This window comes from Caloenas nicobarica, chromosome 5 (genome assembly GCF_036013445.1).
Source record: "Caloenas nicobarica isolate bCalNic1 chromosome 5, bCalNic1.hap1, whole genome shotgun sequence".
NCBI classification, from domain to species: Eukaryota; Metazoa; Chordata; class Aves; order Columbiformes; family Columbidae; genus Caloenas; species Caloenas nicobarica.
In genome coordinates, this window is record NC_088249.1 from 63,001,258 (window position 1) to 63,024,618 (window position 23,361).

The 23,361-nt window shown below is 36.7% G+C and overlaps 1 protein-coding gene across 3 annotated transcripts in view; it reads right to left on the reverse strand.

Annotated features, from left to right (window-relative positions):
* Positions 1-23,361, reverse strand: part of ANO3 (anoctamin 3) — a 179,227-nt gene that overhangs the window by 67,533 nt on the left and 88,333 nt on the right. For 2 of the 3 annotated variants that reach the window (XM_065635814.1, XM_065635815.1), the window contains exons 2-3: positions 8,984-9,196; positions 7,968-8,039 (exon numbers count right to left, since the gene is read on the reverse strand). In XM_065635814.1, coding sequence (XP_065491886.1) covers positions 7,968-8,039; positions 8,984-9,196 — 285 coding nt within the window. Of the gene's footprint in view, positions 1-7,967; positions 8,040-8,983; positions 9,197-23,361 lie in introns of those variants that run through there. The other variant, XM_065635816.1, reaches the window with a different exon arrangement.

Genomic DNA, 23,361 nt, shown 5'->3' on the forward strand with positions numbered 1-23,361 from the left:
TATGTTGAAATGTATCAGCTGAGCAGACGTGGTGTATTTAGCTTTCAGTTAATCTAGACTGAAAGTATTAATTCAGTAAGGCACTAGAGTGAATTGTAATTTCCAGAAATGTCTAAAAATCCTTTAGTCATTGTAAAAATATGGCAAAGCTGGCAAAGAGTGTAATAATTGTTTATGAAACTTTTTTCCATTCCTCCTTTACTGCAGGATTAAATAAAACAAAATAAAACAAAAACCACACACCATAAAGATTCCTGGTGAAAAGCAGCTCTCCTACATTAAACAGCAGATCAAGATTTATCTGAAAAACTTTGAAACTGTGCATAACCTTAAGAGATATAAAGAGAGAAGAAATAAAAAATAAAAAAGGGGAAAAAGAGGCATGACTGGTGTAAAAACCGAAAATGTCTCCTGCAGTAGGAGAAGTGAAAATGTGAGGATGGGGCTGGTGTGTGCCCATGTCCGTGGTCTCAAAGTGACAAGGACATTTAAAGGACATTTGCCTTCATTCTTAACCCTCCTCCTTTTTGTTTTGGTTTGGCTTTGGTTTTTAGCTGGTAGGATTAGGTTTTTTTCCCAGAGCTGTTCAGGTAAAATAGCAATAGCTAATTCAAAAAGAATGTGCACGACCCTTTACATGACCTCCTTATATGAGTTTTCAGAGTAACTACCCAAAAGGAGGGGAAAGATTTAAATATTAATCCTACAAAATCTTATATTTAAAAATTATGTGTTTGCAGAACTGAGTAAACAACTCTACAAAGTAACTACAATGCATTTTTAAGCAATTAGTAGAGCCAATAAAAATATCTTGCTGATATATTTCACTTATTCAATTACGTTAATTAAAACTTGTGTGGTAGTTGAGAGCTTTTTGAACTGTTGTCACATAAAAAGTTTTATTTAAAAAAATCATTAAAGTTCCGCATACAATTTGCAAGCCCCAAGTGACCTGTTACAGAAAGGAAAATTAATGTGCTATTATGACTTCAAGTCAGGAAAAGGAAGTTTTCTGTATTAAACAGTATAGTTTTGCCTAACCCTGCAAAAATAAGACAGAAAAAAAAAGCTGAATTTTAAATAAAGATAAGGATATTAAATCAGAGGAAATGGTGGCAGCTTGTAATTCTAGAGGCAGCGATCAAATCGTATTTCAATGAAGTCAATGGGAATTTCATTATTCAATTCAATAAGTGAAGGACTTCTCTTTAATTAGGCAGATACTTAAATTTAATTAGGTATATACTTAGAATTGTTAGCATACCTGAACATATAACTAATATGTACTATCAGCTCAGATACACACTCAAGTATAAAGCGATTTAAAAAAAAATTCAAGCATTAATCAAGCAGATAACCGATCTCCTCATCCTAGTAGCTGCTTTGTTTTGCTATTTTGTAATACAGAGCCATGATGAGTAACTTCAGTATTCATACATCACAAAAACCTGTTTACGCTTCCTGACATTTAGTTTTGCTGTGCTTGATGCATGACAGTAAGATTTGCCCAAAGGCACTTACAGAATAAAGTGTTGGAGAGACTAATTTCTGGGAGTCTTTGACCTAACAAAGCAGAAGCATTAAGTTTACAAATTGATTTCTAGGTCCACACTTTGCATTCTTCATTTTTGCACCTTAACTGCTTGGCTACCTTTCTATCACAATTTTCTGAAGGGCCAAGAGTGCATTTTAATTTTATGACAGTTAGAGAATAAAAAGCACTTGTTCCAATTTTTCTGTAACATGCAATCCACTAAAGTTTTAGATAACTTTAGTGAAGGATAGCAAATGTTTTTCAATTGAAATGTGGCATAGTTGTAGAAAGGCAAATTAATACAAAAATTATTCCTAAATACTTTCTGTTTCACAAACTTCGATAGGATGACTCTTGATTCAATCCTTCAAGACTTTACACATTTAGTGATGGACCTTGTGAAGCTTTAGTAAGAATGAGATTATTGGTCAAGAAATTAATCCCGTTTTGTCCGAATTTTATTCCTTGAAACAACAACCTGGAGAAGGATATCACTAGATACCTGGATAAGTGGCACTGTGATGGATTTAGGCCTTCGTATTTTATTCCGCTGTGTACCTGAAATACTACATTGTACACAGAACGCAGAAGGTTTTTCAGCTACCTGCGCATGTGTATTTAATAGCTCAAAAACTACCATAAGAGACAAGCCCAGGCTTTTCTTAATGCACAACTTTTCCTGAGCTATCAGTGTTAACCATGACACAGAATATTTCTCATTTTTAAACAGGGAGTCAGGCTGGTATTATCGCTGCTCAGAGCAGTTAAGATGGTGTACAGAATTGGTACAGACACATTAAATGCCTAAAGCACTTTGGTATTTTGAACCTCAATATCAAGCTTTCCAAAGAGTAACCCTTATTATGTCTCAGGGAGCACTATGCTCGTGAGGGATCACACAGATTCTTCATCCACGCTGCCAGCCCTCCAGGCATGAACCAGCTCTAGTACAGGGCTGGACAATTCCTTAACAGACCAGGTACAGGAAAAACTGTCCTAATGCAGCTTTTCAGCCATCTCACAACACAGTCAAGCTAGTTGTGACAGCCCCTACCTTTGCAGCATTGCCTAAGGACCACAAGCTTCTCAAAAAATTATTTGAAAGGTCACAATGGAAACATCACATATTTGGTGAAGCAGAAACTGAACCCAGTTTTCTTGAGTCATATCCTCCCTGATCTTTCAGTCTCTTCTTTTACCTTCACAGTGCATGTATTGCTCGGGTTATCCTGTTCATTTCAGTTTATCGTAACATCACTTAGTCAAAATTCACTTACAAGCACTTCTGTCATCAAGCATCAAAAAATCTTTTTTATCACGCAGTTATTATGATACCTTGTTGGATTGTAAATTTTGGTTCAGTTCATCATTTCTCAATTTACTACACTTCAGCATAGCACATAAATTAGGGAGTTTCTTATATATAAGCTTTGTAGTAATTGCATTCAGGATACATTCAGAATACAAGGTAACCGTTATAGCAAATCTACGAATTACATCATTCATGATCAAGATCTTATCTAGGAAAGACTTCAAGTCATACTAAGGAACATGACTTACTATGTGTAAATGCCTCATAATTAACCTAATTCAGAAAAAAAACCCCAAACCACCACAACAAACAGAATTGAAAAAATAATAAATGAATTAGTGTTGTTTTATTTGCTAATGAGCATTGGTTTTATTTGCCAAATAACCTAATTAGATACTATTAGATCTAAATCCTGAATGCCGATTTCTATTGATTGTATTATCCATGACTCATTTTTTACAGCTTATTTGTAATGAAATATTTCAGCCTAAGAGCAGAGGGCAGACCCTCTGATGATCCTTTACCATTTCTAATGGTAGGACCTGCAGAAAGCTATTTATATGCTTATTTGTGTTAGAATGAGAAAATTGGGGTTTTAAGCTAACAAGCAGACTATCGGATTCACAAGTATTTCCCCTAGCCTAACCAGACTTCCGATATGGCCTAACTCATTAAAATCTTGATGCCTGAGCTATGTATGTGATAAACTGGATTTTTAAAGGCATTAATCTACAGCATAAGAAGAAATCCCTTTTGTAAATCTGGCTCACGATGTTTGAAAGTGAGCACAAAAAAGGAAGTCAAAGCTGGCAACACTAGTGATAGTAACTTTAACACCAGAAAGGGACCCAGCAAATGGAAAAACCAAGTCTCATTCAAATTTATTTTAAAACAGATGGCCAGCCGAATTTGTGACCATTCAAAGATAAGGTTGATTCCCCTTATGCATATGGTGGCCTTTAAGGAAAAAGAAAACTGTCATTTTAGAAATTTACCAATTAATGCTTCTTTATACATGCATGTGCACACAGACATACCCCCATGCCAGTGCAGCAGCTCCTGGATTAACTAACTTATTAATTAACCTTAGTGTGGCTGCAATTCTGTTACATTTCTAGAACTTTCAAAAAATTAAAAACAAAGTTCTAGAGGAAAAAAAAGTTTTTATTAATGTGAGTTTCTGTATGTAGTTACTATGTGGCTGTTAGGAATTAACTATTCCCCGCTTATTTTTTCCAGCTCCAACGAAAGCCACAAGTTATTACTGGCAGCTGCGGTAAAGCCAGAAATTGGGTAATTGACATTAAAGATATGTCATTTCGATCCAGCTGGCACAATCAAAGTAATTACTGAGTATGTATTTCAGAAGAAAAACAAAACACAGTAAAAACAGTGGAATATAAATACACGCCACATTTTAAAGCAAGTATCCACAGACAGAAGACTTCGAGAAGAAAGTATAATGATTAATTCCCTTTGAGAGAATGAATGTCAAATGTCTGAGTGTCATTCGTGTGACTTTCAAATGAATTAAAAAATGCATGACAGTGGAATTATATTTTTACAGCAGTAAGTTCAGACTTCAATGTCCAGGTTCTTGTGTAACACAAATTTACATCTATCTATAAATACAACACAAGTATATTCTTTTTTCTTTTTTTTTCCTTGTATTTACCTCTTATAAAATCCTGACACTCAATTCTAAGAAAGCATGAAAGAGATTTTTCGTGTTTTGCTAAATCTGTCTTTTAGGTATTTGTGAATATTGCATGAACATAAGAGATGAGTCCAGCGAAGTCCTGCATCACAGCTATACCGTTCTTTTTACCTAAAATACCACACACTGACTGTCTCTGACATCTCACATAAGAATCTCTCCTGTGTCTGGCATCAAAGATTATATAGTTAGGCAATAAATACTTCTAATGCCTCTATAAAAGTTGCTCTGAACTGTTCCCATTTCATACTAGAACAAAAACTTCATGCATCTTTCAGGCAAAACTTCAAGTACTACCTCAAAACAGTCTGTTAACAACGTTACGAAGTCGGTCTTTCCTGTAGAATTCAGTACCTGGAACCTCAGTCTTCTGTCGTAGCTTCCGCAACAGGGTACTGGTTGCTCTGTGGTGGTCGCCTCCACAGCAAGAAATACTACCCTTTTCTAACCATATGTAAACAGTTCTGAAGACGACTTGCCAAATTGGAATGTTCTCATCAAAAAGCTTATTCAGAAAATTCCCCCATGTGTGTGGTTATAGGATTTGACTTGCAGCTGAGTTGAAAAAAATTGATGTGTCTTGTTATAGAATTACAGAGTGGTTGGGGTTTGAAGGGACCTCTGGAGATAATCTAGTCCGACACACCTGCTAAAGCAGGTTCACCAGAGCAGATCACACGGGAATGTGTCCAGGTGGGTTTGAATGTCTCCAGAGAAGGAGACTCCACAACCTCTCTGGGCAGCCTGTTCCAGGGCTCTGGCACACTTGAAGTCGTGTTGTCAAGAATAACTTCACCATAATTATTTTTCACCAACTACATTATATTGGTTAGCAGGTATATTAGTCTCTTGGAGAAGTTCTTAGGTAAAAAGGCATTTTCTGAATAGTCAAAACCCAGGAATCTTTCACTCTGATGAGTAAAAAATCTAAAAGAAGCTGCAGTGTAGCTGGAGGGGTTGACATTCTTCAGTGAACTGGGAACTCTGATCTTAGTTTTTTGTTTTGTGAACTCAAGTCACAATAAGTGACAAAGGTCACCTAAACCAAAACTTTATACTCTTCTATAGTGCAAACATATAGGAAAAGAAAACACTTTCTCCAGGAAGTAGAAGTAATAACATGATTTTGCTCTGGACTGAACACCGAATTCTACAACCACACTTTACCTAAGGTGTAACACATTATCTTCTTTCTTTATATTAATAAATCCATCAACATCACTAACTAAACAAGTCCCACAGATTTATAGCCTCATCTATAGGCAACGGAACCTTTCCACTGAAGTCTCGTATCTGATGCCCATTAATCCCCTCCTCACAAGAAGCCAGTTTGCCTACGGGCACAATTCCGGAAGCGGAGAAAGCCACTTGGCCTATTTTATGTACGGTTCCATGATGCTGTCTAATTAAAAATTCACCACATTCACTTAATTCAGCATTCTTTCACGTTCTCAGGAGAGCAGTTTGAAAAGGTTCACTAAGAAGATGATACCCATTAATCAGCCTATTTTGCAAACTCCAAAGTGCCAGGGTACCGACTAATGCACGCAGCAGCAGTGCATCATTTTCACCTATTTGGTGACTGAAGTTCAAGCAGGAACATTCCTTTTTTTTTTTTTTTTTTAGTAGAAAATTTCACTATCAAAGACAAATTCTTAACCACGTAAGTACAATCCTTAAGTGCAAGCAAAGTGTATTTTGAAGGTTTACAAAAAGGCTATTTTTTAAAATGCACCTTTAACTGTCCCTCATTTCTCTTCATGACCTAACTGAGAATGCTGAGTTTCATGTAAGGCAATTCTTACTCTTGACTTCTGGGATTTTCTTATTAATACTGCTTCCTTTTGTGCTTGTAGCTGAACATCCTCACCAATTACACTTCTGCAAATATAGAGTAACTTCACCAATTTCAATGATCTAATTTGGGATTGACTCAATTAACACAGGCAAATTAATGAATCGAGTTAGCAAAGGGCTACCATTTGAATATTTTTTCTGTCTCTTCAAAGAGCATAGTTGTAGTCAGAAGAGAAGAAACATCCAAAGCAAAGTCGAACACAATTTTAAGCTGATGAGACTCAATCTATCTTTTCCTCAATCACCAAGCCCTCCATGAATCTTCTCAGGTGAAAACTAGGTGACGTGAATGAGAAACAGCTCATTGCTTACTAGGAGAAAGAATTCTTGCTGCCATACATAAATATGCAATAATATCAGCACGTGTATGTGTAAGCAATTAGTAAAAAATAGAACAGGATATAAAAAAAAAATTGAAGCAAATTATAAGAGTGAAATCTTCTAGTATGCATGCTTGCCCACCCAATGAAAGCAATCACACTAAGAGAGGGCAGCAGCTTCAAGTGGAACCTTGCTGAGACACAGGATTTCACGATTTTCTTATACAACCTTCATGTAAAATTTTTGGTCTGTGTCATGATTTTGGAACATTTTGATTTTGCTATGGAGAAAGTATCAATTTCACTCACATTTCCAGTAGCTACCTCTTTAGGAGACCTTGAAGAGACTCTTATCTATCAGATGTTTTGGGCATCAAGAAAAATCAATGCTAAAACATGTCCGAGATGAGCAGAAATAGCTTTCTGAAAGCAGATCCCTTTCCTTCAGCATGAAGATATGATTTCTAGTTTGATGTTACATTGACTGTGAGCAAAATGATCTTTCACAGTAGTTGTACAAGGTGCAGCAATATTTGTGTATACTTCAAATAGGTCATACAAGGCCAAGGAATTTCAAAATTAATTAATTTTGGAATTTGCAAATTACTACTCGTGTATGTCTATACAGACTCATTTTGCAGTTGCAAGGATGAGACTGTTCTAAGAGTAACTCCTTTCCTACTTACTTTGACTTAAGGTATCAGAATGGTACTAATGCAGGTACAAATATGCCCCAATTATAGGTATCTTTCTGCGTAACTTTGTTTTCCTCCCAGATGGGAACACTTTTTATACATTGATATCTAAAGCAAATATACATGAATAGCTAAAGCAAAAAACAACATAACTGCAGCCACGACAATACTGAATAACATGGCTATACAAGATTAATCACAACTGAAAAATAATAACTATTTCAAAGAAATTTCAAATACATGCTTTGAAGTGAATATATTATGAAGGATTGTTATGGGAAAAGTTACAGTGAATGTATGAAAAAAATACAGTAAATAGAGACTAAAGACAGAGAAGTTAGTCTTAAAGGTGAGAACATATCGGAAAATTTATGACGGCACATATTTCTTCAGCCACATTTAGTCTCCTCCCAAAAACCTGGCAGTTCAAGGCAAGTGTGGTCTTTCCACACCTAAATACTTCAAGAGCAGTATTGCAGAATTGAAGAATCACTATTTTATTATTATTATTTCAGTTCAGACTTAAACTTACCTAAAAATGGATCACTGTATTCTGTATTAGACAGCTTAAGCAAGTTGTTTTCCAAAGTCTCCATCACTTTAGCTGGAATAAAGGCAATATTCATATCAGTATTCGCATGTATTTTATAAGTAAAAAATACAATTTTTAAAGCTGTCAGTGACTCAAATGAAAAATTTTAGGCTGAAGTTTCAAAGAGTACTTTCCATTGGTGGAAAAAAGAACACCACCACTTTAATGAAGACTTTATTCCTCAGTTTAACTCCGTAAAATAACTTACTAGTGTAATAATTAGTGCCTATCAACATTAAGGAAGGACTTATCAAAATTTAGTAGCAGAAGCCAGCTGAGTTAATTTATTCTATAAAGGTTCACACACAGTTGGCAACAGGTGACACACATAGTGACTGGGATCTCCAACTGGACTAGTCTCTCTGTTAAGGAATTTTTATCTGTTAAAACAGAAATCCTAGAATAAAAGTAGTTGTTTTTTCCAACACAAGCTAAAATTCATAGAGATTTTCTCCCCTTTCTCTCATTCTCTCCATACCACTCTTCCCTGATTCTGATATTCAACAACGAATGCATCTCCTCCTACTTGTTCATACTTAAAGACATTTCTTGCCAAAAACCTAATCTCTTTTTTCTTTCTTTTAGGTCAGACTACAGAGACCTTCGTGCTCTTCCCCAGCATACAGCAGCACTTTCTTGTCTTGTTTTCAGTGAGAAGGAAGTAATCTCGTAATTCAGAAAAATAAAATAAAAATTAGTTTAACCCTCGCTTCCAACATTATAGAGATTCACTCAAGAACTCACACCACAGTTCTTCTAGCTGCTTTGTGCAAAAATATCTCTCTGGCAAACCACAGATATCTAAACAAATCAAAGCTCATCAGATGCCTCTATCATTTAATGAAAGATGCTAGAAAATTATATCTAAGACACCACAAGACTTTGGATGATGTTCCCGTAGATCCCTTCCATTCCCAGCATTGGAACAAGCTCCTGACAGAGGAAAAACCTCCTACCTCGTTCCGACACAACATCCACCGTGGCTGTAGATGTTCCTGCGCTGAGAGGCTGCGGCCGGGGCTGCGGCTGCACACGATTTGGCTGCAGGAACGAGGAATGTTTGCTCAGGCTCTGAGGATGCGTTTGGCTCTGGGCAAGGCATGGCATCGATCTTCTAGAGGGTTTCAATGGATGGTCTTTCACTGTCTCACTCTTGCTGGTATTCATACCTGAAAAAGCCAAAAGAAATGTAAGCTCTGCCATATTAGGCAAAGACATAGAGACAGCTAATTAAGAAAACTCAATGTGATTCATCCACTTAACGAGCAGCTCTTCAACTAAACAAAAATGTTTTAAATATTTAAAGTTCAAAGAAGAATACAGAGTTGGGAACAAAATCTAGCAATTCTTCACCTTCCCTTCCATCAACAGCCCACAGTTCAAATTCATGATATTCTAGATCTGATGATTCTGTGGTACGTATGTCAGAGAGTCATTCAGAAGGCAAATGACAGCATCTAGTGTATCTACAGTATGATTGCTAAACAAAATTTTAATTCGGTGGTAGAAATGAATAAAACCTCTCAAGCAAACAAATGAAAAAAATCGAATACAAGCAAAAGACATTCACAAGCTTCCTGAAGGATTCATGAATACCTTTTCCTTTGAAATGCAGCTGCCTGCAAGTTCTGATGAATTTATTAGCTGTTTCTAGGTTTTCTTCTGGGACACCTATGCCAGTCTTGGGTTTTCATATGTGTTTCCTGGCTTTAGGTTCAGGTGCCTCCGTACAGACAGAGGCACCCATCAGCTGTGTGGTGTCAACGAAAACGTTTGAAAAATCAGATTGTTAATTTAAGTTAAAACTGTGAATCTGGGATCCCTGGTTTCAGTGTGCCGTTTTAAAAGTGATGCAAAACTCACTCCCTGTTCTGAGTTTCTCCTATCTTAGCATGACAACTGTGTTTCCAAAATACATCTCACTAATCTTTTATAATTAGCATGTTCTCTATCGTATCTCCTCGCTGGTGACAGAACAAACTTAATGTAATAACTGCTTATATATTGCTTGTCCACAAACAAGAGATTGGCTACATTTCCTAAACTTATGCCTACGGTATCAGGTATTAGGAGCATTATTTGTCATTTGAATGTATAGAACTTATTTTTAACTCTCCGAATCCTGAAACAAAGTTTCCCTTTATGTTAACTATGACCCTCATTAACACTAAACTGTAATAATAATTTCTAAAATTTCTATTTTTTCTAAAAATTCACAGGGAAACAGGACATAATCCAAATGCATTTGTTTAAGAAAGTACAATTGTTGATGTAATAAGCTACAAAAATGTAGGCCTGAAACAATTTAATAGCGCTCAAATACAGTCAATACTAGGTATTTCGTAAAAGAACAGGAATATAAAATGAGACTCCCAAGTAAACCTACGAAATAATGAAAACGTTATTGTGAAATGAACATACGACTTAAACAAGCACATTTTGTTTTGTTACCATTCTACTATCCATCACTGCTGGATCAAAGGCTAAGGAGAGATAGTCTAGTGTTCATTTTTTTCCCCATGTGAGTCAAGTTTCTTCCTTGAAAAATATCATATTAATCACTTTGCATATAAACCCACAATTATATTGAGCATTCCCACTGTTCTCACATGGGCCTTTGTAATGCAAAAACATAATAAGGCCATCAGCTACCTGGGTCTTCAGTCCCCATTTCCAATTAACAAACATTAATGCATCTAAGCTTGACCATAAACAACTTTACATTTCAATAAGATTGAAATTAATATCAAAAGTCAGATTTTTCTGAGAAAAAAGATGGTTTTATTCTTCTGTTTAGCCATTGCTAAGCTTCAGACTCTCGAAACAGTTTCTTATTACTACTCTAACAGACCATCAAAATTTGTGCCACTCAAAGAAGGACACCATACTCAGCAAGTCTCTCACTGCTCTAAACCTCAACACGCGAGTCCACAAAGAAGGTACTTTGATTAGCAGGAAACTCCCCATACCTAATAGAACCATGGAATCATTTCAGCTGGAAGAGACTCTCAGGATCATCGAGTCCAACCATAATCTAACTCTAGCACTAAACCATGTCCCTAAGAACCTCGTCTAAACACCTTCTAAATCCCTCCAGGGATGGTGACTCCATCACTGCCCTGGGCAGCCTGTTCCAATGTCTGACAACCCTTTCCGTGAAGAATTTTTTCCTCGTATCCAATCTGAACCTCCCCTGGCGCAACTTGAGGCCATTTCCCTTTGTCCTATCACTTGCTACTTGGGAGAAGAGACCAACCCCCTCCGTGCTCCAACCTCCTTTCAGGCAGTTGCAGACAGCGATCAGCTCTCCCCTCAGCTCCTGTTCTCCAGGCTGAGCAGCCCCAGCTCCCTCAGCTGCTCCTCATCACACTTGTGCTCCAGACCCCTCATCAGACTTCGTTGCCTCCTCTGCACTCTCTCCAGTATTTCCATGTCCTTCCTATGATGAGGGGCCCAAAACTGAACACGGGATTTGAGGTGCGGCCTCACCAGTGCCGAGTACAGGGGCACAATCACTTCTCTAGTCCTGCTGGCCACACTGTTCCTGATACAAGCCAGGATGCTGTTGGCCTTTTTGGCCACCTGGGCACACGCTGGCTCATGTTCAGCTGCTGTCAATCAACACTCCCAGGTCCTTTTCCACCAGGCGGTTTTCCAGCCGCTCTTCCCCGAGCCTGTAGCGCTGCCTGGGGTGGTTTTGACCCAAGTGCAGGACGCAGCACTTGGCCTTGTTGAACCTCCTACAAATGGCCTCAGCCCATCGGTCCAGCCCGTCCAGATCCCTCTGTACGGCCTTCCTACCCCCCAGGTTTAAAAGGGCCTTTCATTTTGAAACTTCCCTGAGCTCACAAAACACGCTTTGCTTCAATGCAAGCGTTGTTTTATCAGGAAATGCAGAACTTCATTAGTCCACTGAGGACAGTTCTTCCAGCTCTGCAGCACAGCAGAACTGTTCTTGGTCAGACAGATGAAATATTAATTTAATAGGAGGTTAAGGTAGATAGAGCTAAGCTGCTGCTGCCTCAGAAGGTTCCATAGGTATTTAAATAGGTACGAGAAGAAAGGATTCTGCTTCGTAATGATTCTGAGCAGATGATGCTGCATTCAGAGCAACACTACATGATTTGTCTGCTATGCTACTTGCAAGGTTTCTAAGAAGAATTCTTTGTTGCTCTTCCTAAACAGGTGTGTGTATTAGACCAAAGTCTACAGTAGTTAGACATAGCAAAGGGTAATATAGAATAACATAAAAACTGATGTATTTTGCAATTTCTGGGTGGTTTTAATGATCAATTTCTAAAGCAGTGATATGCTGCCAGTAATTGTGGACCCTACTGCATAATTATTACTGTTCCCAAAAAAGAATGTTTCTTGTATCTGTGTTGGAGTCACTGTGTGTAGCAAAATGAATCACTATATTACCAAAGAAATTCACGGTAATGCAAATAACACACTGTCATTCAATTTTAACAAAAATTTAAGTGATACATATTAGAAAAAAACAACCCTGAAATTCTTTTATGAGGCACTGCCTCAATTTAAAAGAAAATTACTCCCGTTTTGCTCTCTCTCTCTCACTGTATATTCCTCTGTGTCATTTCAAACACTAATACCATGCTGCTTCTGCTTGGAGAGAGTGAGTCACAGCAAAGTCACCTCAGAGCACATTTGCTGTTACACCAGTAGTATGATCTACCTTCATCGTTCAAATTTAACAAATTAATTCATTCCCTGATAGTGTGTTGGAGTCCAGGTCTGTGAGATGTTAGTTTTGGTGGCATTTGCTGTTACATGCCAATGCTTCCCCAGCTCTGGCACACAAACAGCTTGTGGTTAACATCATCAACTGGGTGACTAAATCCACTTACTGAAATTATTTTTATTTCTTCCTCTCTTCTCCATAGTATCAAAATGAACAATTTAATGCGTGCTCAACATTTTGCCAATCTAGAAAGACTCTAAATGAAACCAGCTCTTGGGTGCCTCCAGGTTTTGGCCATTAGAAACTTAAATGAAAAATTCTCCTATGCCTCATTCTGTGAAACACAGGTACGATCAGTCATTTCTTTACTAATAGGAGACAAAAAAATTGCATTTCATTTGCCCCTAATTTTAGATGACAAAAGTTTGACAGATAGTCCATATGCATCATTAACCCAGTGCTGGAAGCACCCTCGGCAAACTGGACCAGTGCTAATTTCATAAAATGCAGCCCAGTAACTACTGTCCATTTAATGCAGCATAAACCTTAGCACAAAACAAGAGTAGCTACTACGTAAGTCAAATCAATAACATCAGCTTTATAAAGATATGCTATATAATAACATCCACAATCAACATCAACAACATGCAAGTCTTGCCAACTACTCATATCATCACAATTTTGTTTGATAAAAATACCTCCTTAATTGTAAAAAAACTTCTGTAAAGCCTTTGGCTTCACATACTGTACATCACTAATTAAAATGAAATGTAATTCGTTAAATGCATTAAACAGACTGAGAACCTGATAAATGTAAAATGTTTCTGTCAATAGCATCATCATAATTAGACTCTTTAATCACATAAAATCTGAAGAAAAGCCTGCAACAGTTTTCATGACATTTAAGTTTAATGTGAAAACATTTCTACAGGATCAAGTATAAAACAGCTCAGTTTTGAAGATCATTTAATTTTCAATACAGCACGGATGTAACAGGTACTTACTGCTAAAGAATAAGTTTACTATGATTGGCAGCTGCAATCTACAAAAGAAACTTAATGTAGGATAATTACTCTATTAAATTCTGAGAAACCATAACCAAAAGATAGTTAATAATGAAGAAATAATAAATCATTTCAGTAACAGCAGAGGTTTTTTTATCTAGTTGTAATATCTCAAGAAATACAACAGGTATTTAGCTTTACATATTAGACCCGTATTTGAGTAAGTCAGGAATGCACCCAAACTTTCCTTTTCATATCAAAGGTAGAATCAAACTGGATAACATCTGACTTCATTTTATATTCCTACAGAAAACAAACAAACAAAACCCCAACAAACAACAAAAAACCCACACAAACAAACAAAAGAACCACACACACCACAGAATCAAGTATTCTTACTATATAAACACACACACCCCTAAAGCACCTGATCAAAACTGGAGAAAATTAACCAACCTGTTTCTTGAAAAGGAAAAAAAAAAAAGAAAAAAAAAAAAAAAAGACACACTAAACATGGGAGAAAACAGCCTTCAAGGATGAACTCTATTTCTCTTCAATATTACACCATGAAAGCTTATGAATCCCAGTTTTCTAATGGTATGTTTTCAGATCACCTGAGCTGCCTTTTCCATTATGAAGTGAACATAAAATCACAGAATCATTTAAGTTGGAAAAGAACTTTTAAGACCATCTAGTCCAACCGCAGATCCGATTCCAACATTACTCCTGTTAAATATTTCATGTTTAGCCCTTGGGTCAGCCTAACTCCTACACTGGCCGATAGATAGATTCTGAATGACAGTAAGTCATTGTGATGGTATTTTTCAATTTAATCTCACTACACAAATAGCATTGATTTATGAAGGCTTTTATGAAATAATATGAGGTTTAATGATATCATCAATCACGCCTATGAAGACTGCTCCCACTAAATACCATGATTTTACTTCAACCTTTTGCAATTTTATGTATTGTGAAAAGAGGAACATAAACAATTTGGTAAATTGTAAATGCCTATACTCGTGCTAGCTTTTTTTTTTTTCTCTCAAGTTAGACACGTGAGAAATAACCTTCAGCCCAAAAGAATAGCTAATGAAAAGGAAAGGAATTGGTGGGATTATCTGAAAGTTCTCCAAGAAAACACATACAATAGGACTTAAAAAATATATTGTTTGTCCAATTAGTAATTATTTAATAAACACTGAAACCTGGCATAATAGTTTTCAGAGACAGTGAATTTTTCCCATAGATCTTGTAAACAGCATAAACAATACATGCAAGGTTCAGTTTCTAATTTTTTAGATTTGTGATACTTTATCCATGAGATTAAGAAATAGAAAGCTATTACTTATTTAGATAGTCACAGATCTTGATACCAGATCCCCTTTAAAAAAAAAATATATAGATATATTTCTGATGAGCTGTTTAGAAATAACTACTTCAGTATAGCACTGTAAGGAAGGCTTAAAGGAACCCTATCAATATTTCAGCTTTTTTTCATGACTTGACAATAGAGCAGCACTCAACTTCCCAATAGAACTGTTACAACAGCAAATACAACAGCTTAAAAGTCCTGTTAGCCCTTTTGACTATGGGCCTCCCAAGGACAGTGACTTTCTTTTAGAAATAGCTGCCCCTTGCAAAAATAAAAATCCCTTTCCAAGACACTGTTTCCCAGGAAAAGTCCCCAGCTTCTGTACTGAAATGCTTATTGTTGGCCAGCACTCAATTTAGTAAAAGATTTAGTCCTCACGATCTCTGCACGCTCAGTGCAGTGATAATTTTACAGATACTTCCAGGTCACTACTAAAAATACTAGAAATGATCCCTAGAGGACTCCACTGGGAAAGAAAACTCGTGAATGACTGGTTTACTATTTTTAAGTTTTATATTCTTGTTTGGGTTGGCATTTGATATCCCCATTAACATGGAAATCTCAACTCCCTAAGCAACACCATCTTCCCCCAGGCATTCTCCCTTTGTGCCAGGGGATGCAAAACAATAGCGCAACAAAACCAAAGGATTTAAAGACCATTGACAACATTCCTCTAATTTATGTTTGCAAACAGGATTCTGCGACTTTGATTGCAAACTCTTTTCAAACAGTCAAGGCCTTGTTTTTCACATACCAAATGCAGAGTAAACAACAAACAAACCAACCAAACCCCTAAGCATAGACCTCCCACGGCACTTTCATGGAGAATGAGGAATTAAATTTCCTCCATTAAATACCTCTTGCACTCAGGCCAGTGGAGCAAAGACCTATTTCCTTGTGGAAGCAGAAAGAAATTCAACTGGCAGAATTAAAGAACAGTTTGCAAGCTGCACAAACCTCTCCTCCTAAATATAGCAGGAGGTTGGGCTTGCTCTCATATGTTGCCTAACGGGATAATTCCTGTAATGACCTGCTGTAAAATTAAAATGAGGTCTATTCCTTTAAACAGCTGTACCTTGATAAAGATTACATCAGTAACTCACAGGATGAGAGAACTAAACATACAAAAAGGGAGTATAAACATGTTTTCATTTGTGATACGAAATGTAACAAAGTTGTCCCAAATTGCAAGATTTATAGAAGCAGCCAGTAAGACACCAGTACTTAAGGGTCACTGTACTAAACATGACCGGAAATCTATTTTGGGTGTTTTGTAGGAAATAACATTTATCTCATGAATCTCTAAGCAGTCCTGTTATACCTTATGCTCACAGAATTAGGAAAAAATTAAAGCCATAATAGATTTTAGTTTATGGATTTTGAAGAGTGTCAAAATGGAAAGGAAAAATTGTTTGTTTGTTTGTTTTCTCTAAAAAAAACGGTACTCAGTTAAGTACAAAATGTTGGGTTTAGTACTGCATCAGTAAGGCAGGACTCATACCAAATACAGAATACTGTTCATTTTGTGTAAAACTTTGAGATTGTCTCACGATCACTGTTACAAATGAGATAATACACATTCCTGACATTACTCATGTTAGTGAGATGTACTTTAAGCATTTTTAAGTGTCTGATTTGCAGATGACAACCAACGCATTTGATCTTTCCTGACAAAGGTGAGAGAAATACAGTTTTAAAGTAAGGAAAAGTTCAGACAAGCATAGTGGATTTTTTTTTGCCAAGGGGATCTACTTGCCATTAGAAGCAGAGTTAAGAAAAGTAAATAGCTTAAAATAGTGATTTCATTCTAAAGCTTTATGCAATACCTTTTATAAAGTTTATCTCCATGAATATCTGGTCTTACCTAATTTAAACTTTAATTTTAACAGAATTAAATTGGTCCCTGACTTGTCAATAATTCTTGTATGCAAATAAAGCAAAATATTTTTGTGCTTAATGGAACACGGGAATTAAAAGGCTTCAGAAGGCTGCTGACTAGTCTGGAAGATCTCCAAAGTTGTTATAAATTTATCTGCCAGAAAACATTAGAAAACCAACAAAACATTCTATTTTCTCCCCCAAGCTCAATAACATAGTAAATCTCTGGAAGGCTGTATGTCCTCGTCAGAGTAGCCTATTCCCTGGGCCTCATTCTTGATATTCTTCCAAAAATGCTTTCTCACAGCAGCCTCAGGAGACCAGCACTGGTACAATTGAGTTGATTTAGCAACAACATAATGAGGTTACAGAAAAGGAAGAAAGTGCATTATTGCCTTTTAATAGAGCAAGGTAGGGCACCAAGCATAAAATGAATAGGTATCAAGGGTTTCGAGCCAGGTTATAATATTTACTTGTTAGCCAAACAAAAGAGCAAACAACTGGAGTGAACAGCCCAAGAAAGTATAAAACTCAAGATGCTGGTGCTTTCTCTCACTTGTACATCCAAGTGGTTCTATTCTCATTTTACCTTAGGAGATGAAAGGTCTGACAGCAACCAGCTCCTTTATGAGAAAAGGTGAATTGTGAAATGCCTTTATTCACGTTCTTTATTCTGTCACAGTGGTCAGATTAGGAGTCAACAAGCTAGAAGTAGGGTCTTATGACCTTATTCAGATTATAAATGATCCAAAAATAAAGGTGTTCAGCTAAGACAAAAGACATAGTATATTACCAAGCTATGTTATTTTGTGTACTTAACTAAAAAGTCAATAGGAATACAATTACAAAGTTCTGGATTTGCTCAGCTTTTTGAATAGATCTTTGCAGAGCAATATATAAAACCTGAATGAGATCTGCCTTTGATAAGAAGAATAATGCATTGTGCGGAACAAATCACAGTTAAGAAGAGCGGCTCAGTCAGTAGAGTAGTAATAATACAATATTCCTCAGACTTCTGCGCAAATCTATCTGTAATTTAGTTCTATAAGAAACTTGCACAACAAAAATATTGCCCTGCAGGTTACTTCAATTTGTATTTCAATTCCAGAAAGTAATCTGAAATTAGGAATGGCTGGTTAACTACATATACATCAGGTGTATGGTGCGGCTTTAGCAGGTGCCCTGAAGAGTGCTTAGGCATTTACCAACTCAAAAAAAAAAAAAAAAAAAAAAAGAGCTTGTTTTCGTCATTGTATTTTCCGTGATAAGCAACACTTACTCTTTCTATCTTCAGTCAGATATAGAAAAACATCCTCCCGCCCTCAGATTTCATTTACAGTCTTGTGATTCCAACTGAAAGGAAACCTGCACGTAGGTTGGTTTTAATCAGTTGAAAATGTGATGCCTGCAAACTGCAAGTTTCAACTGCAGTTTAAGGCAGAAGGTACTTGGGGCAATGACTTGACTAGGGCTTACAGTATTTCCATGTGATAAGTGGTGCAATAAATCTGGTTAAAAAACTGAATTCATGCCAAAAGAGATTTGGTTTGGGATAGTATTCTGCTATGGATTATACCTGACTGTACTGAAGAACAACCATAAGAGTAGTATTCTCAGAGAAAAAAATCAAGTATTTTTTAAGGAGGATTAATACATACTTGGCAGGTGGAAGGGTGCAACAGAAGAGATGGTGGAAAAATACAAATATTTTAAACTTCGGAAAAAAGTGAGAGAAAAAAAAGCTCTGTGAACATTTTCACATTTTTCAAAAATATTGAGAGCAGAGCAGACGGTAATTGACAATTTTGCATGGACAGACTACAGCAGAAGCTAAAAGCACTGCACATTGCTAAAGACAGACTTTTGTGCACTGTGCAGAATGGATGGTCCTTTTGCAGAAAGCTGAGTTGTGTAACAGGCACTCACAAAGCCGAGCATGGTTGTGCTGCTTCTGGCCAGGCGGGTTACAGGATATGCAAGACACAAAGGATAACGCACTGCAGTGCAAAATGAAGTATCTATTTAAATGGAAGTATAAACACAACCTCAATGGTTGAAACTAGAAAAATACATATAAGCATTTACTAAAGGAAATATGAAATTTGTAAAGATATTACTATATCATAATAGCTGTAATTAATGTCAAAAAAGCATTCTCACATCTGTGGATGTGGGTCTCATTAGAGGCATGAAATGATCCAAAATAAACATACGAGCTAAAAAGCAGTACTTAAAGTAGACAAACTAAGATGCAATAGAAAAAGACATCTAATAGCATTAACATGCTGCTTAGATTGAGGTAGTTTTAAAAAAGAAGTTAGCAACAGTAAGACAAACAGTACTGAGGAAATAATTTGGAGAGGTTTATCTGCCTTTCTTTATTCTCCAAGAAAGCTGGAAGTGGAAATCCTCAAAAAAAAAAAATCAGTTACGTTCAAAAAACCAAAACCAACCAACCAAATTACCTGCCCCAAAACACAGAAAAGAACAAATTCATGTGACTGAAAAAAATCTCCAAGCCAGTATGGTAGAGTCTTGTTGAAAAAGCATAACAAAGAATATAAATACAGGGTAAAACAAAATATAAATAACCAATTCTGAAGTTCTTAGATTTGATAGAACCTGTACTGCTGTACTATATAATTGTGTAATTAGTCACTTTTTCCTGTCAAATCTTTGAACCTTCATCCTTCATCCTCTTAATTCTGTCTTCGTCCTTTTTTTTTTTTTTTTTTAAATCCAGTTCCAGGAATAATTCTAACTTTAACCTATAGCTATTACCTCAGTTATAAACTAGTTATTACCATTTCAACTTCTCCTCCCATCAACCCTTTTCTTCTGCCAGCGGGTGGGAGAAAGGCTAAATTACTTCTTACTATAAGAACAAAAATCATGGGAATTTTAATTTTTGCAAGGGGTAATGAAAGAACATACACACTATTTTCTAGATCATGTACTGCAGTATAGGTGCCCAAAAATAAAACTGTATAAATAACTAGAGTATAACAGGTATTTGTTGCGGTTCAAAAAAAAGCATACACTTTTACTGCTTCTACTTTAATCCCTGTGGTCATACTATGGCAATAGAATTCATAAGATGCAGTTAAATCTAATTTTAAGTTAAAACAAGTTCCAAATAAACACACTGTTTTCGACAGCATGCCCCAAGCTTTTTCTAAATTTTTCCAGTTTCAATTAAAAAAGTGCTTTAGCTGTTTCAAAAACATTGAAAAAAATTGCTAATGCTAAAAAGAGTTCTGGCATTTTCACTGAATAGCTATCTTGCCCACATGTTTTAGAATGGGACACATGAATTTGCAAAAGCCTTGCTTTTTAAACGCGCAGAAAAATACACCCACATTTGGCCAAAGTAAAAATTCTAAAAAATCTCTAGTAGATGTTAGGTAACTTGTTCCAAAGCCACGTGCTTCATCCACTCCACCCTCCGTATATTTAAGCCCGCACACTATCCGTTCTGGCATGCTGTAGCCCTTTTGCCCAGATTTATTGATGGTACATGCGCTGGGGATTGCATTCATTGGAAAAGAAATCCTCATTAAAATGCCCTGTAAATATCACAAACACCGTGAACACAAACACTGGTCACAAAAGAATAGAATTCTCTGAGAAGAGGCTTGCTTAAATCAACTATTTTTCATAACCTCTTTAGACGGCAGGGATCTGTAGATGGGCAGTTGCGTATTGCTGACTAGAAGGAACACAAAAAGACGAGTATAGACAAGCATGTATTTCCCCAGGACAAATCAGATCATACTACCCCTATTTCTTTCTTCACAGGCGGACAGAAGCATATTGTATATCTTCTACCTTGATTTAGTAAGGCTTTTGATTATAAAAGGAGGCTGAGGGGAGACCTTGTTGCTCTCTACAACTACCTGAAAGCAGGTTTGAGCATGGAGGGGGTTGGTCTCTTCTCCCAAGTAGCAAGTCATAGGACAAGGGGAAATGGCTTCAAGTTCCACCAGGGGAGGTTTAGATTGGATATGAGGAAAAAATTCTTCACGGAAAGGGCTGTCAGGCATTGGAACAGGCTGCCCAGGGCAGTGGTGGAGTCACCATCCCTGGAGGGGTTTAAAAGGCGTTTAGACGAGGTTCTTAGGGGCATGGTTTAGTGCTAGAGTTAGGTTATGGTTGGACTCGATGATCCTGAGGCTCTTTTCCAACCGAAATGATTCTACGATTCTACTTTACAAGGAATTCTGATTCCAGAGACTGTCATAGCATGGATTCAGAAGCAGTCAGCCCCTACTCCGAATAAAGGTTAAAAAAATAACCTTACTTCACTGAAGAAGTATGACATGACAAATACGTTGAAATACTTAGCATTTCATTTTAGAAAGGAAAAATGGATCACTTAATCTACAAAGGAGCATATAGGGTGGAATTAGAGTTAGTGCAGACATCTGATGAAGAGGCATTGAACAAACTGGGGTTGTTCAGTCAAGAGAAGAATGAAGAAAGACACAGCAATAATCTTCATATATATATATGCAGTTTAATATTTGAGAGGGAAACCAATCATTCTCCTTGTCCACAGCAGTCAGGGAAAACAGCAATGAGCTCAGCTTGCAAGAAAAGCAGGCAAGTTCCACACTAGGAAAAACTTCTTAACAGATAAGGTTAGCTAGCCCTAAACCAGAGTGCATAATAACATTTTTTAAAAAACTCTTGTTTTTCTTGTTTAGCAAATGTTAAAAAAAAAACTCTATTAAAAATAATATAGTAATCCTAATTTGTGGATGAGGTTCCCAAGAGGACCCTTCCAGCCCTACGCTCAGGGGATGCTGCAGTTCAGGTAAAAGGCTCAAGGTTTGCGGAGCTGTTCGGGCAGCAGCTCCGAGTTCAGCATCCTTCAGGAGTCTCGGCATCACGCTCCTCTGAGCTCGCAGGCTCCTTCCCAGCCAACTGCAAGGGAGACGATGAAATGCAACAGGATGTGCTACACAATATCTGCAATTAAGGCTGGGGAAGCCATTTATGTTCTGGCTTTTCTGAACTGGTTATCACTGTACAGCCTACCGAAAAAGTAGTAGTAAAAACAAACGAAAGGAATTCCAGTAATAACTTAATAAATAAGAGTTAACACAGTATCATATTAAATACAATAGGAAAAAGTATCAGCTATTTACAATTAGGTTCATAATAATTTCCCTATCCATTTTCATATTCTTTAAGAGTTGTTTCTGAGTTAAGGCCAAAACCTCCTTGGTTTCCATTGAACACACAGAGATCACATCTTCTAGTTTCTCTCTACCTTGCATATTAAGCTAAAACCACGATATTGTTTTTAAGTTGCCTTAAACAGATAACTCGGGAAAGTACTTCTCCAGCCTTTGGTACTCAAAAATACAAAAAATACATTAGTCAATACAATTTAGAGACATACAAAAGACCAAAGAAACCAAAGGAACCCATCCCTGCAGATGTGTTCACATGGTGCTTTTAAGGGCTCAATACAAGCAAAGTCATTCCTACAGATGGCCTGGTTTTTACAATAGTTCCATTAGGACTCACAGCCTCTATATTTCAGCAACCAAAACAGTATTAGAGGCTTTAACTCTTTCAGAAGGAACCTGTGGGCCAACCTCTCAGAACTTTAAGACATGACACAAATGAAGCATCAGGAAGGTTTTTGTTCTTTCTTCATTTTTTGTATGTTTCCATAGCTGAGGATCAGCCAGTTCATTTGCTTAGCTTACTAGCTGTCGTCTTTTTTGAAAGACGACAAATTAGTTTGCTGCTAAAACTCTATGATAAGCTAATCCATATTCATCAAAAATTCCACACTACATTTCACATGAGGATTTAATGGCTTAACATGTGAAGCAGTCAAATAATCTCTGGATTTAAGAATCCCTGAGTACTTATCTACAAAAGTGACACTAATGGCTTCAAAGCTCTTTGTACAGACTTTTAATATGCATTTATATGGTCATATGCATTTCAAAATGCCTCTAAATACTGTTACAGTAACGAATGCATACTAAAAGTACACAAAATGAATACAGAGTTGAGATCAGGTATCATGATTGATTTGGTGATGCAAGAAAAACTTCAAGTATATGGAGAACGAACTCAAAGGAAATCAATTCAAATCTGTTAAAAGAGAACAAAGGCAGTGAATCATATTGAAATCACTCCTCATATTTTAAATAAACATGTAAGCTGAAGTTACATTACCCATTACTTATGTGCAGATTTGTGAAGATAAGGGTTTTCAGGATCATAAAAAACAGGTTTCTTGCATGCCTGTCACTGGCTTGATAGACAATCTCTGATGAATGGGGAAAAATTACAATCTGCCTGCATGAAAAACTGATTCAAAGCCTACATACACTGAGAAGTATTAACTGG